The 14,812-nt window shown below is 54.4% G+C and overlaps 1 protein-coding gene across 11 annotated transcripts in view; it reads left to right on the plus strand.

The window, feature by feature from the left end:
* Positions 1-613: 613 nt before the first annotated feature.
* ACSL6 (acyl-CoA synthetase long chain family member 6) overlaps positions 614-14,812 on the plus strand; it is a 54,931-nt gene continuing 40,732 nt past the window's right edge. For 3 of the 11 annotated variants that reach the window (XM_081136366.1, XM_081136369.1, XM_081136368.1), the window contains exons 1-2: positions 639-787; positions 1,136-1,220. Coding sequence is in view for 5 of the 11 variants with exons in the window: in XM_081136362.1 (XP_080992488.1) it covers positions 13,270-13,333 (64 nt within the window). In the remaining 6 variants the exon portion in view is untranslated. Of the gene's footprint in view, positions 788-1,135; positions 1,221-10,997; positions 11,075-13,187; positions 13,334-14,812 lie in introns of those variants that run through there. The other 8 variants (XM_081136367.1, XM_081136364.1, XM_081136363.1 and 5 more) reach the window with 8 other exon arrangements.

A 14,812-nucleotide genomic window follows, 5' to 3' on the forward strand; every position in this document is an offset into this window, starting at 1 on the left:
TGGCCTGAGATCCAATCTTCCCATAGGGGAGATACAAGGACGGTGTCCCAGAGGATCGAGGCACTGTCTGGCCTAGCTGCCCTCTTACTAGAGCCTAGAAAGACGCTCAGCCCCTCTCCTCACTGCCTTGCGGATTTCACACCCAGAGGACCCTGGTGTCCTCAAATTCGGGTCCTCCGGTCTGCGTCGGCGGGCGCCGGCCCACAGGCCTGTGTGCCTCCTAGGACAGGTGACCGACCCCTCTGCCACCTGAGCCTGCCCCGCCGTAAAGCCAGGGTCGCGCGGGTAAGATTCGCGCATTGGTGGGGCGCGCGGCGCCACGCTCCAGCACCGGTCGCCCATGCGCCCCTCTCCTGCCGGTTTCCCCAGAACGCCGGGTCCTAACGTTGGGGGTAGGGGCGGAGACCGCCGGTCCAGGCTGCGGCCCGGCCCCCCCCCCCCCGGTCCCCCGGGAGCCTCGGCAGTTCGGCTGCGCCAGTGAGCTCGCGGGGCGCCCGAGACCCCCGCGGGCTGAGGCAGGCAGGGGGCTCCGCAGTGAGGCGCGCGCCTCGCCCAGCCCCTGCCCCTCCCCCTCCCCCTGAGACTCGCGGAGGCGCCGGGGAGGGGGCGCTGCGGAGCAGGGGGCGGGGGCTAAAAATACCCGGCGCCGGCGGCAGCGCGGCGACTGCTGGGGCTGCGGAGCTGCGGGGCTGAGGCCCGGGAGGCTGTGCCGGGCCAGGCCGGGCCCCGCTGACTGACATGCTGACCTTCTTCCTCGTCTCGGGGGGCTCTCTGTGGCTGTTCGCGGGTAAGACCCCGTCCTGTCCTCGTCCCTCACCCCCAGCCCCGGCGCGCTGGGACCTTGGTCCGAGTGGGAGTGAGTCCTCAGCCCTAGCTGCCAAGCCGTCCTTTCAAGGCCCAGGCCGCCCAGGCCACCCCTTACCCCCCAAATTCTGGCGAGCTCCGGGCGGGTTTGGGGGAGAGCTGGGTGGGTCTGCAGAAATGCGGGGCCTTGCTCTCCGGGACCGCACAACGACGTTCCAGCTCTCGCGGCCCCCTCCCCTCAGGGCGAGGACCCTCAGGCAGGCCCAGAGCCCGCTCGTCCCCCCAAGGCCGAGGCCAGAGACGGACTTAGCGAATCCTTGTCCATCTCCAGGGTCGGAGACAGAGGGTGTTGATCCCAGAGGTTCCGCAGCAGGTCAGCAACGTAACCAGGACTGGCCTGGGGCTTCCTGATCTCGGTAAGGGAGTCTCTCCACGACTCCTCCCTGCCCACCCTTCAGCCGGAACACAAGATTTCTGTGAAGGGAGGTTCGTTTGGCTCCTCAGCTTTGCCCAGGGCTCGTGTCCCCACCTCCCCTCACAGGAGTCAGCCCCTCACCCCGCAGTGTCTCAGGAGGCTGTGAGGACCTCTTCTGAATCTCTGCTCAGCACTTCGCCCCCTTCCCTCCACACACACTGGGGTCTCCCAAGGGGCCCATTCACCCACCAGTTGTGCCCGCACCAGCGCTCCCCTCCCTGAGCTTCCCCTTGTACCGCCCGAGGTTCTCCGCCGCACCCCCACCCCACCCCCTTCATGTGTCGATTGAGCCTGATGTCTGTGAAATGCTTGAACCTGAAACTGGTCTTAAGCTGGACCTGGCCCAGAGCAAATGCTCTGTGAATGTTAGTGTTTATTATTTTACAAACAGCAGCATCAGAGGAGGCGATAAGGTTCTTTTTGAGCCAAACAAGGCAGGGGGAGTCGACCTTTTGGAATTCTTACCTGAAACTTTGCCTGTTATTTAATATTCACAGCAAATCCTAGGAGGTTGGTGGTGCTTTCCCCTTTTTACTGAGATTCAGAAATTAATTGACTTGTCCAATGTTAAACAGATAATATCTGGCAGACTGGGGGTTCCGTCTGAGGTTTTAACTGATTGCTAAGTGTTTGATGGTATGAGGCCCGAAACTAGAAAGTTGGTGGACCAGGTAGTCTTTCCTCCCATCCACTGCCCATTGCCCTGAGTCAGGCCACAGGGACACCTCTCCTGAGCTGGGGAGCTGGGGAGCTGGGGAGCTGGGGAGGCCTCTCTAATCCCCTTCTCTCCCTAAGCTCCTTCTGTCTGCCAGTATCCGTGCAGGGCCACTCTGGGCCTGATGTGCTCATCCAATAGGCAAGGTCAGGGCTAGAGCTGGGGTCAGGAGTGAGGAGCAGGAGTTATCAAAGATGATGACAGCCCTGGCTGGTTTGGCTCAGTGGTTAGAGTGTCAGCTTGTGGACTGAAGAGTCTCGCGTTTGAGTCTGGCCAAGGGCATGTACCTCGGTTGCAGGCTTGATCCCCAGCCCCGGCTGGGGAGCTTCTGGGAAGCAACCAATGGATGTATCTCTCTCACATTGACGTCTCTCTCTCTCTCTCTCTCTCTCTCTCTCTCTCTCTCTCTCCCTTCCACTCTCTCTGAAAAGCAATGGAAAAAAATATCCTTGGGTGAGGGTTAGAAAAACAAACAAGAAATGATGATGATAGGAACAGCCACCCTTTATTGCCTGGGTGAGGGTCTCAGAGCCTTTCTCTAGAACCAGGACCCCTTTGCCCTATCCTTAGGAGGTCCCCACCAGCCATGGGTCCAAGGACAGCTCTCTGGAGCCTTGGTTGTGTGTGGCTGCTGGGAGGTATCTGAGAGCTACAAGGCCACATGAGGCAGAAATCATCAATAGCCTGTGAAAACAAAAACCTCTCACAGTGCAGGGTCCTTGTCTGAAAGTGAGGTTCAGCAGGCACTGACTCAAACTCGCCTTCTGTCCTGCTTCATTGTGGAGCATTTCTCAAAGTGGTCAGGTGCCTCCCCAAATGGAGAAATTGCCTTACTGAGGGACTGGCCAGGATCCTTGGAGTGGTCAAGAAGGGCGACTCTTTATGCAAGTGGCAGCTGCCTCCATAGGGCCCAAACTTCTCAATGCAAACAGTAATTTCCTCAAAGATGCCACACTTGTTCTAAAAGACTGAGGCACTTGTTGGAGAGAACACCCCAGACACACATTGGGGCATTCCCAGATCATGTATCCACTTTGCTTGGGACTTCACTGGGACTCCAGCCTTTCTCTAGGGGTAGAGGGGACTCCTAAGCTAAAACTGAGAAAATATTCTGCCTTGCAGCTGCCACAACCCTTTGGCTCAGCCAGAAACAGGAGAAGACCTCCAAGGTGGTGTCACCCTTTAGTAGAGTGATGTGCTTTTTGCCACCCAGTCTGACAAAGACTGACTCCAAGAGGCCACAGGGAGAGAATGAGGGACAAAAAGAGTAGGGGAGCTGCTTGGAGGAGGAACTGACTATCTGGGAGAGGCAGCCATGTGCTCTGAGCCCTCAAGAGCAGAGGCTGCATCTGTCCTGCTCCCACTGGGGAAGCCGTCCCACATTTCACCTGTGTGTTGAGTAGTAAACAAAGAAAGAGATAAAATAGTCAGATGCTGTGCCTGGTCTCCATGCAGTCAGCACTCAGGACCATGGGAGCAATGGATTGACACTTCTGCCTGCCTATACGGCACCATTGTGTAAAGCAGGTGAACTTCTAAGATGGTACTCCTTTCTCTAGGCTGATGCAGCCTCATGCCCTTGTGCAGGGTCCAGTCTGCTCAACCATATACCTGGCCAGCAGTTGCCACAGAGTCGACTTTTCCAGCATAGAGGGGTGCTTGTCAAAGGCAGGAAGGCCAAACTCCAGATAGAGAAAGTCAGGCCAACAAAGATGTGGAGTAAGAACTATGGTAGGGCCCGGCCGGGCGTGGCTCAGCGGTTGAGCGTCGAACTAGGATCCAGGCGATCAGGGTTCGATTCCCGGTCAGGGCACATGCCCTGGTTTCGGGCTCGATCATTGACTCTCTCATTATTGATGTTTCTATCTCTCTCTCTCCCTCGTCTTTCCTCTCTCTGAAATCAATAAAGATATATTTTTTTAAAAAAAGAACTATGGTACGGGTGAGTCTTCAAGGTCTCATGACTAGGGAGCCTGGGTTGTAGGTGGAGGATTCTGGTGGAGAGGCTTTCATTTAGGGGGCAGAGAAGCTCTCGATTAGCTGTAGTGGACAGGCTGAGCCAGCAAGAGGAGAGTGCAGCCTGGGAGAGCAATGAGAGGCTGTTGTGAAGTGTATGAGAATAGATGTGGCCCAAGGGTGGCCCATTTGAGGCTGAGCTCCAGGAAGGGGAAGATAGGAAGCCTCAGCTGTGACCCTGGGGGCTGGCCCTGGTAGCATAGCATGGTGTGGAAGCCGTCTTGCTGTCCGTGTCCAGGGCAGGTGCAGACCTGCACAGCCTGGCTCAGTTCAGCCCTGTCAGGCCTTCCCCCCCCCCCCCCCCCCCGCTCCAGGCTCTCATAAGGGTGGAAGACTGGTGTGAGGTCTGGGGCCATGCCAGAGAGCCCAAGAAGAAGGCAGCTAGGACCTTGATAGATAGTGGAACTCCAAGCAGAACAGCTGAGGACATACCTCACAAAAGAAAGGCTGGATTTGCACACAGTACACCACTGTGTAGGAAAATTCTGACCTCAAGGCCTTCTTACCCTGCCCAGCCTGTGGTAGGATACAGGGGTGGTCCCAGTGAGAGTACACTGACACCAGGGGGCAGCAGAACTCTCTGGCTAGTTTTCTGTTCCTTGTGATTAAGGTTTCTTAGGTTGACCTTCAGAAGGCCGAATTTGGCTCAGCCCCAGTTGGGAGCCAGGGCGGTCCAATATACACAACAAGCAGGACACGTGAGCACAAAGCTTTGGCTTATTTGCAAAAAGAGGAAAACGTTATAGCTGTTTTATAATAGAATTTGCATTGTGTAACTAGCCAGTGCCTGGCCCATGGCAGGCACTCAGGTATTCACTGAATAAAGCACTATGGGTGGGAAAGGGTTTCTTATGGGGGGAAGTGTTGTTGCAGACTTGCTGACTTGCCTGCTGTTTCCCTGAGCACCTACCATGTGTCAGCACTGTGTTCTACAATTCCCCAAGCTTTCCTTTAATCTTCCCCACAACACTGTAATGCTGTTTTCCCCATTTACTAGATGAGGCGCTGAGACACAGGGAGGTTCAATGATGAAGCAGCTCCTAAGAGCTGTGAGCCAGACCCCACTGTCAGACTTCCAGTCCAGGGAGGCGCCAGAGTCTGAGCTCCTCCAGCAGGCTTGTTAGTGAGCAAGGCAAGGAAGCAGTCCTTGGACAGGGGAGAGTTTAAGGGAGGACAGGTGTGAAGTGCCAAGAGCAATGACTGGCACACAGGAAAGGACTCATTAAGTGTCAGCTAAAGTTATAACAACGTGAGCTAGGCCTTTTTGAAAGGGGGTATGGGATTCTGACACACAGAAAGAGAGAAAGGGAAGGAAAGGCATTCCAGGGAGACCAACCTGTGTCCTCACATAGGCAATAGGACTAACTGAGGGACATACTCTGCTTAGTCAGTGAGGCCACCAGGCCCTAGGATGCCAGGCCAGGCAGTATGGGCTTCATTCTGTATAGTGACTGCTTTTAGGATATACAGCCCAAACTTGGATGACCAAGGTGACACTATCCCTGCACCCCATAAGCCACATGTATCCCTGGTGGCACACACTCAATTGAACTAGTCTTTGGCCTCCTTCACTAGCCCTTTGACCTTTTTTTAAAAAAAAATTAAAAAGTTATTTTATTGATTTCAGAGAGAGGGAAAGGGAGAGAGAGAGATAGAAACATCAATGATGGAGTAATTGATTGGCTACCTCCTGCACGCCCCCTACTAGGGATCAAGCCCACAACCTAGGCATGTGTCCTGACCAGGAATCGAACCTCGGTATCCTGGTTCATGGGTTGATACTCAACCACTGAGCCATGCTGATCGGGCACCCTTTGACCTTCTTGAGGACAGGGCCAAGGTGCCTCCTCTCTGTGCCCCAACTCAGGGCTGGGCACACAATGTGCATCAGTGTTATTGCATACATGAATGATATGAAGAGTTCCCTGAGAAGAGCTTATTTTAATAATGACGTGTTTTATCATATGCTAGAAACAGTAGGGGAAAGCAGGTATGGACTCCTTGTGAGCGGGGCCAGGTCAGCCTTCACTGGACAGCCCTTAGTGCTGAGACCCCAGAACAGAGAAGGAGCTCCGGAAGTGTTTGATGAATGAATGAATGAATGAATGATGGAACCTGCAGCTGCAGGATGACTGGTTTTGTGGAAGATAGTCTTCTCTGAGGACAAGATCCTATTGTTTCCTTAGAGCTCCAAGTTTCCAATCTTCCAGTAGGCTGCTAGCTCTCGCCAAGCAGAGTTGAGAGGAGGCCCCAGTCAAGGTCCACAGCTCACTGGATGGTCTGATGAGATGGCTCCACTCCCTGCCTTAGCCTGGCCAGAGCACCACTAACCACCCATTGGGCCCCAGGAGGGGAGCACTGTGGGCAAGAGGCTACTTTAGGCCCTGGGTGTTGTCTGTCAGCATGCCCAGGGGTGGCCTCCCATCATCACCCAGCTACTCTCGGAGCCCATGGTTGCTTCCCAGATCTAGTTCCTTTGTGTGGCTTCTGATTCATCTGAAGCTTGAGGTCTGTGACAGGCAGAAGTGGAAAGATGGGAAGTGGACTGGGACAAATTCTGAGCCAAGCTGAGCTAGCTATTCTGAGGCCCAACCTGTAATCTCAGAGCCCGAAGGATTTCAAATTTCAAGAAGTCCCACCTTTGCCTATTCACCTACTCTTCCTGGAGGCACCTTTCTTTTAGCAACAGCTGCTCCAGGCATTTTTCTGGGGGTATCTTTGGAGTTGGGGGTGGCTAGCTTCCAATTTGCCGTATATCCATTCAGGCATGAATTCTGAGATAGCTGTCTCCTGGGGTTTTAGAGCAGGAAGCCAGGCCAGGGTGGTGCCAGTGAGGGACCTTAGTTTCAGACCCTGGGATAAGCCAATCTGGGTTGGCACCTGTCGGGCCAGGAACAGACCTAGTGATTGATGGCTATTGGAGGAATGAGAGAGGACATGTTGAATGGGCAGCTCTGGGACAGATCTCACTAAGCAAACCTGCCAGGAACCCTGCCTTACTCCCAGCACACTGCAGCCTGGCCCACCAGCACAGGAGGTGGATCCTGAGAGGCCGAGCAGGATTTGGCCCTGCTACAAAGTCCTGTTTTTGCCTCCAGGATTGTTGGGGCTAAGACTTCCCTGTGGGGCTCCTCCTGACGACCAACCCCTGTCCCAGCCATGGCAATAAACCATCCTGGGCACTGACTGCAGATCCTGCCAAATAGGCAGATGGGCCACTGGGAGGGACAATAAAGTCAACCAGAGATAGGACAGCAAGGAAGCTAGAGGCCACACAGCAAGGACAGAGATGGGGATGAGAGGTAGTCAGAGCTGGGACAGAGAGAGCAGCAAGATGCGCTGTGGGCCAGTCAGCAAGACTGGACAGGGAGGTGGGCCAGAGGCTGGGATGGCGCGGCCCTAGAAGCCAATGAGGGGAAGGCAGTTATCAGCACGGAGAAAGGGCACTCAGCTGGGACCCATCCAGGCCTGCAGTGACCCCTTGACTTTGGAAGAGGCAGTGCTTCTGGCCCCCTAAGATCTTGGCCTGCATGAAGCCACCTAGACCCCGGGACCCTGCTTCGTAGCTGGAGAACTTCAGTATTAATGGTGACAGTACCTTCCAGCAGATGGGCTGGATGTAGTTCTCAGGGGAACACCTTTGACTGATCTATCCTCAGCCCCCCACCCTGCCTACAGGCTGTCTCCCCAAGCCTGGCTCTGTCTGGGGTGGTGGAGGGAAAGGGAGTGTGTGCAGTCCCTCCTCTGGCCGGTGGGCTTGTGGAAGAATTGGATCTCTGTGTCTCCAGTTGCCTTGCCACAGGTCAGACGGCAGGGAAGGCTGTGACCCTTGAAGCCCCCCTTTCATCTTAAGTGTCCTTTCTCCTCCCACGGCAGCTCCATGAACTCTCTGCAGACACTGTGTGGCCCTAACTAACAGTAGGAAGACCTGAGGAGAGGGCAACTGGACAGTCATCAGAGATGGGCACTTTTTTGAGCTGAGAGGCTGAAGAGGCCCATTTCCCATGGATTTAAGGAGGCCTGTGGAGTGTCCACCTGCCCTCCTGTTGGTTCAGAATTCCTTTTCTCTTTTTTTTATAATATATTTTTATTGATTTCAAAGAGAGGAGAGAGAGAGAGAGAGAAAGAAACACCAATGATGAGAGAGAATCATTGATTGGATCCCTCCTGCACGCCCCCTACTGGGGATCGAGCCCGAAGCCCGGCCATGTGCCCTGACTGGTAATCAAACCACGATCTCCTGGTTCATGGGTCGATGTTCAACCACTGAGCCACACCAGAATTGGGCCAGAATTCCTTCTTAAGTGGTTTTGTCCTAGATTGCCTCTTAGGCTAAACAATCTTGCTGTGTCATTGTCTCCTGTTAACAGGAGTTTGAGTAGCATCCACGATGCGTAGGGTACAAGATTTGTGCCATGGTTAATGGGCAGTTCCTGGTGGCCCCAGGGTGTCAGCAAAGCAGCATTTCTGGCCTCTAAAAGTCTGAAGGAGACTGAAGTCTGACCTTGTTCTGCTGCTTCTGTTGAGGATGGAGTCCAAGCCCTGAAGTGTTTCAGAAGCTGGTGATGGCACACACGGGGCTCTGAGTTACTACAAGCCCATCCACATTGCAAGGACACCAGTGGCAGCAGCACTGTGAGTGGCAGGTGGAGAATACATGTGGCCTCCATTCCTAAAAGTCCCCTCTGTGCACTGCAAGGCCTTATGTTTAACATCACACTTTCTTTCCCATTTCCTTTTCCACAAACACCATGAGAATTACTGAAAGTTCCCCGTATAAAAATAAAGCTTGTGCTTGGCCAGTGTGGCTAAGTGGTTGAGCATTGCCCCCCGCATCGGGAGGTTGCCGGTTAGATTCCTGGACAGGGCATATGCCTGGGTTTCGGGCTCGATCCCCAGTTGGTGGCATGCAGGAGGCAGCCAATCGATAATGTTTCTATCTCTCCCTCTCCCTTCCTTTCTCTCTAAAATCAATAAAAACATATTTTAAAAAATAAAAATAATTAGGTTGCTACCTCAGGCCCATCCAGTATTTTTGAAAAGGGTAAAACCAACAGAGCATCAGAATGGGCCATCCCATTTCTTGGTCCCACCCCTCTGACCCAACACGGTGCTTTCCTCAGAAGCCACAGAGCCTCCAGCTCCCTCTGGAGAATGGTGGATTCAGTGAGAATCCGAGTGATGGGTGCTGCCGGTGGGTCAGTATGAGCAGCGTCTAACAGCCTTCTTGGGCCAGCCAGGACCTCATTTTGCTTTGGTCTGAAAGAGAGTTTTGTTTTCCGGTGAGAACAGCCCCAGCCTGGCCTGGCCGGAGCCAGTGGCAGGAATAAAAACCCTTTCATGTGACAGGCCCAGAGTGGAGAGATGCAGGCCTGCCAGCAGCTGGCCCTCCCCTGCCTTTCCTTGGCAGGCGGTCATTTGCATATTTCCCATTCACCCTGGCCTTGAAAAGGAGGCCTGAGTTCTCAGTGCTCCCTGCCCAGCTGAGGGCTGAGCTGCTTGAGCCTGGCATTAACCCTGTGGATGCCATGGGTTCATACTGGCCAACAACAGGACCCGGCAGCCGGAGGGCAGTGAGAGGCTGCAGCAGCTACTGTGTAGCCCTGGCCTCCTGAGGGATGATTCAGGAGGTGGCAGAGTCCCTTGAATCAGCACAGCCTTCTGCTGAAGTGAGTGAGATTCAGACTTGTTTCTTCTTGTGGCATTCAGAAGAGAAACTTTGTCGAAGTATGGGGAAGCCAGAAAATTAAGCTGTATCAAATTTGCCGGAAAATTTACCAAAATTTAACCAAAAGCAAAACTCTTTTCTCTGCTCATTGTCCATGCAATAAAAAAACAATGACACCTGGAATGGTGGGTAAAGGACCCATGTTGGCTTCTGGCTCCAGCAACCGTCCCTTTGCCAGGGACCTAAGGACACAGCTTGCCTAGGGCACTGTTACATCCTGAAACCCCAGCGCACTAGGTCAGGTGAGCTGGTGGGTGCCATTAGCTTGTGGCTGTGATTTCAAAGGTGTGAGGCATATAGACAACACCAACCACAGCCTTTTTCCCTCTGAAGCTAAATGGTATCCTCCCAGCGTCAGCTTCCTGCCCCTGTTCTCAGTGCAGCCAGTCCTCTGCCTCCTTCCCCGGAGCCCAGCATCTTACAGGCTCTTCCTGTGACTTAACAACCCACTTCTGTCACTCTGACCTTTTCTCAGGACTCTCCTTCCTACCCTGCTCCTCATCTCTTTGCTCCCCCTCTGTGACTGAGGATGGGCCTCAGGTTCTCCCTGAGCAGGGCATCCCCAGATTCTCCTGAGTGAAGGGGGGGGGGGGGCAAGCAAATCCCTCTCTTGCTCCCCCAGCTCAATGGCCCCAACCGTATCTGAGCAGGACCTTCCCTACTTAAAGGAGCCTCCAGCTAGCTGGAGGAGATCCCATCCTGTACCCTGCGGCCTGGCCACCTGCAGCTGAGCCCTGAGAGCATGGCCTTGCCAGGAGCAGCCCATGTTCCCTTTACTGAGCTTGAGTCTGTAGGGTCTGCAGTGTGTCCTCAGTCTGGGGCAGCGGTGGAAACAGATCGCTGCTCCTGAGGCCAGAACACTGGCAGCCCTAAGGAGGACTGGCTGGTGGGGAAGAGGGTCATGTTGCAGCCCCAGGGTTTGGCTGTCTGCATAGTGGGGCCTGGCCAGGGGGTTTCCCTCTGCTTGTGTGGTGCCATCGCCCTCGCCAGCACTCCGGGGCTGTGCCTTCTGTCCCAGGGCTTGGTGTGCAGGGAGGGACAGTGAGGCTGGGGCTCATTTTCGCCATCAGTCCTGGTTGTCGTACCCTGGAAATATTTCCAAAGGGAGCGCTGCCACTGTCTTAGCCTCTGCTGTTCCTCTTTGCTCTGAGAATTGTGTTGGACCTGATTTGTAATTAAGAACAAGTTATCTCAGAGCTTGTGAAGGATACTGTGTTTCTCTTTGCTCCTCTGTTCTCAAGGCTATTTATATTTTTCAGTTCCTGAAAGTGTTGTTTGAGCCTGGCCTCCCGGTGCTATGGTCATGTGGGTCCATGGTCCCTGACTAGGTCTTTGGGTGAGTGAGATTCTTGAGAGGTGCTGGCATGAGAATGTGGGGTGGGGTGAGGGCAGTGGAGGCTGCGTCCCACACCAAGTGAATTGCTATGAGGAGGGACGTTCCCAGTGAGTTCCAGCTAGTTGGGACAGGTGGCTCTGCACTTTGGTCAGGCACAGCCAACCTCAGCTGGGCCTTTGCACATTCAAGAGGCTTAATTGAACCTTCAGACTATAATCAGGCTCCTTGGGGAGGCTCGGTGGGTGAGCCACCCTGTAGCCCAGCAACCCTGAATTGTGGGCCCTTCTCTCCTGGGGTATATGAATCGGGCTTGGGGAAGCTCTCAGCCCCAGTTCTGCCCCAATCATTTGTGGTTCTGCAACTCTAATTAAAACTCAAGAGGAAGATGGAGGGAAAGCCCCTCTTACAGCAGAGATCAGCGTGAGTCTTGGGTGGACGGGTGGATGCCGGGACAAGGTCAGGGTCACACAGGTATTACAGTGAGATTTGTGCTCTTTTTTAACCTAGCAACTGGGCCACATACTTCCGGGGCAGAACTGCTGTGGCTCCCTGGCTCTGGCACCTTGAATAGTTTTCTTTCAGCCAGGACCTTGGTTGTGGCCAGTGGATTTTCTGTCCCAGGAGCAGCCCTGAGAAGCATTAAAGGAAGCTTTTGTCTTATTTAAAGAAATCTCTGAAGATGTCTATAGAAAAGTAGGGGACCTTCCAAGAAGGAAGAGGAAAGGGCTTTGTGTGCCAAAGGTGGGTCCTCAGGCATTTGTGCACTTTAAAGCTTCCTCCAGGTGGGCTAGAGTAGAGGCTGGGGTCTGGGGGCCTAGATAGGCTTGTGCCAATTCCAGGTGAGGGTGGCTGGTGCAGAAAGCTCTTGTGAGGTAAGCAGTAGAAACTGTATCAGCCCCAGGGAAGGTGTTGCAAGGCCTGTGGGCTCTAGAGTTGCCAGGCAGGTTGTGCAAACATCTCTCAAGAGGGAGCTGAGAGCATCAGGCCATGTCCTGGGATGGTTTTGATATAGAGGAGATGAGCTGGATTTGGGTGGACAACAGTGGTTGGTCCTAAAAGGCTCAGAAGAGCCCCCTGTGAGTAGGGCTGGGAGAGGGTGGGGGGTGAGCTGGGCCCTGTAGCCTGGACTTGCCTTTCACTCTCTAGCAGTGGTCATAGGTGCTTACTGTGTGCCCAGCCACATGCTGGCCATGGAAATAGGCTATACCTGATGCACACCCCCCATCTCTCACCCCTTGGAAACAGATCTTGCATGAGAGACCTTGATGTCCCAGTCTGTCCACCAGAAGTGCCGAAGGAGTTCAGAGCTCAGTTTTGGTTCCAATTGGCCCAGGTGTGGATTCTGGCTCCAGGCATCCCCCTGGCAAGCCAGGAAAATATCTCTATGGGTGGACATTAAGGAGGGCCACTGTGCTGCCTGGGGTCTTGTGGAGGAAATGAGCCAGCATCTTCCACCTGCAGACCCTGACCCTTGGTCCGGAGTGTCCTCACTGCCCAGAGTATCTCTGAGCAGATGCTTTATCTGGGACTGTGCCCAGTTTCCTTCCTCTCCTTAAGTAGACTGGCTGTGACCTTGTAGGGGTGGACAGAGGAGGCAGCCCCTGGGAGGGGCTGGAGGTGGAGCCTCCTGGACAAGGTGCAGGCCTCCTTCAGCACCAGAGACCTGGCATCCCCACACCCACTCCTCCTCGCCACCCCCACCACTCCTGCTGGCTGCAAGGCCCCAGTCCATGGCTCAGGCCCTGGCCCCTAGTCAGTGTCACGGATGTGTAAAGAGGCTTTGTCCTTAAGCAACCCATTTGGCAGACTCCTCTCCAGGACTGAAGGGGGTAGGGTGGCATGCAGAGGGGTGTGAATTGAGGCTCCTGCAACCTGGCAGAATGGGGGTTAAGGCTGGGTTGCTTGGCTCTTGAGTTGATCTGAGCCAGCACTGCCCAGTGTGCAGATGGAGGGGGGGCCAGAGGGGCCTTTGAGGGGCCAGCAGCTTCTCATAGAGCTGTTCTTTGCCCTGGTCCCTGCCAGACCTTCTCCCGCGGCTGCCAGGGAGCCTCTGCCACCACTGCTAACGCCTCCAATACCACTCGGCTTCTCAGAGCAGGTGGCTGTTGCCATCGGCTGTCCCCAGGAGGGCAGACTTTTGTGCTTTGATCGAGATGTGGTAAGCTCTCTCCCTGAGCCCCACACGTCCTTTGTAAATGGAGGCTGTTAGTAGTGGGACCAGCTCAGCCACCTCCCCAGTGCCAGGAGCCTGCTGCAAAGGTAGGGTGTGAATGCAAGTACTTCTGCAAGTTGTCTTTGTGCCCTGATGGCTGCAAAGGAATGGAGGAACCGCTTCAGCTACTATCTACTGAGAGTTTTCTTTCTGCGTGCCCGGTACCACACTCTCTGTCCATAGCCTGTTCTAGATGAGGCCCAGAGGGTGAAGTGACTTGTCCAATGTCATATAGCTATCAAGAGTCTGAGTCAGGATTTGGACCTGGTCAGTCCAGCACCAGAACTCCCCTTGGGACCTTTTCCCTAGCTCTCTTGCTGGGGACCCAGGGCCCTGGGAGAGACTGTGATTCACCCCCCACCCAGTTAATCATTGGGAGTTGGGCAGGTTCTTTGATGATCTGGTGGCTTGCCTTGTGCTTCCCCACCCTTTCTGAAAACCTCAGAGGTTTGCAGATACCCTGGAATCCCCACCCCACTGTAGGCCGACACAAAGGGAAGCTGGGGTGATTCTAAGGGGAGGGAAGAATCTTAGAGTCATGGAAGGCCTCAGTGTCAGCATAAGGAGTTTGGACTTTTGTACTAAGGTAGTAGGGAGCCAGGTGAGGTTTTTGAGCAGTGGCGTGATATGGTCACATCTGTGTATCATATGCTGCTTGCTAGGCTTGGGACTAGCATGTAACATTGATATCAGTGTAAGCACTGATCAGAGCCAGGAGCCTTGTGAGGAGGCTGGTGTGGGAGTCTGGACTGCACTCAGTGGTGGCTGCACCGGGCCAGGGGCTATGGGGGTAGAGAGGATGGTCAGTTTTGAGAGATGTTTAGGAGGTAGTGCTGGTGGAGCCACTGAGATATATTGTGAAGTTCTAGGGCGGGGGTTGGGAACGTCTGGTGCACGGGCCGAAATCATTTGGTCTAGCCCTGCCAAGGAAACCGCAGGTGGGACTTGAAATTCAATAAATCTAGGAGCTTTTTTTCACAGCTAATTTTTAAGTTGATAATTTTGTATGGCCCACGAATGACGTTATAAATATCCAAATAGCCCTTGGCAGAAAAAAGGTTCCTCACCCCTGGCCCAGAGTGTTGGGCCTAGGAGGCTAGACCAGCAGAGGGTTCTTGAAGCCCAGCCATGGGCCCAGGGCCATCTCCACAGGGACTGTGCTCTGAGTGGGGCTTTGCCTGTCACTCTGCCACCTTTGAGCACCATGCTTCCCGCCAGGGCCTCCTTCTTCCCATTCTTTCCCTCCCTGGATTTTGAGAGCTATAACTCTCACCACCTACCTTCCATGTGCCCTGAATCAGCAGGGGACATGGTGAGGTGGGAGAGTCCCAGCCACCCCCAGCCTGTGACACCACTTGGTATTTTGGACAAGTTCCTACCTAGTGCTGGATCCCCCTGCCAGGTGAATATTTACAAACATAGCTGCTCACTTGGCAACACCAACACCACTGAGGGTCCCTTGGGTGCCCCCTACCCCGCCCTGTGCCGCAGGCTGCTGCAACCAGGAATCGCCTCCTGGGCATGAA

This window comes from Miniopterus schreibersii (assembly GCF_964146895.1).
Source record: "Miniopterus schreibersii genome assembly, chromosome: 4".
Lineage (NCBI taxonomy): Eukaryota > Metazoa > Chordata > Mammalia > Chiroptera > Miniopteridae > Miniopterus > Miniopterus schreibersii.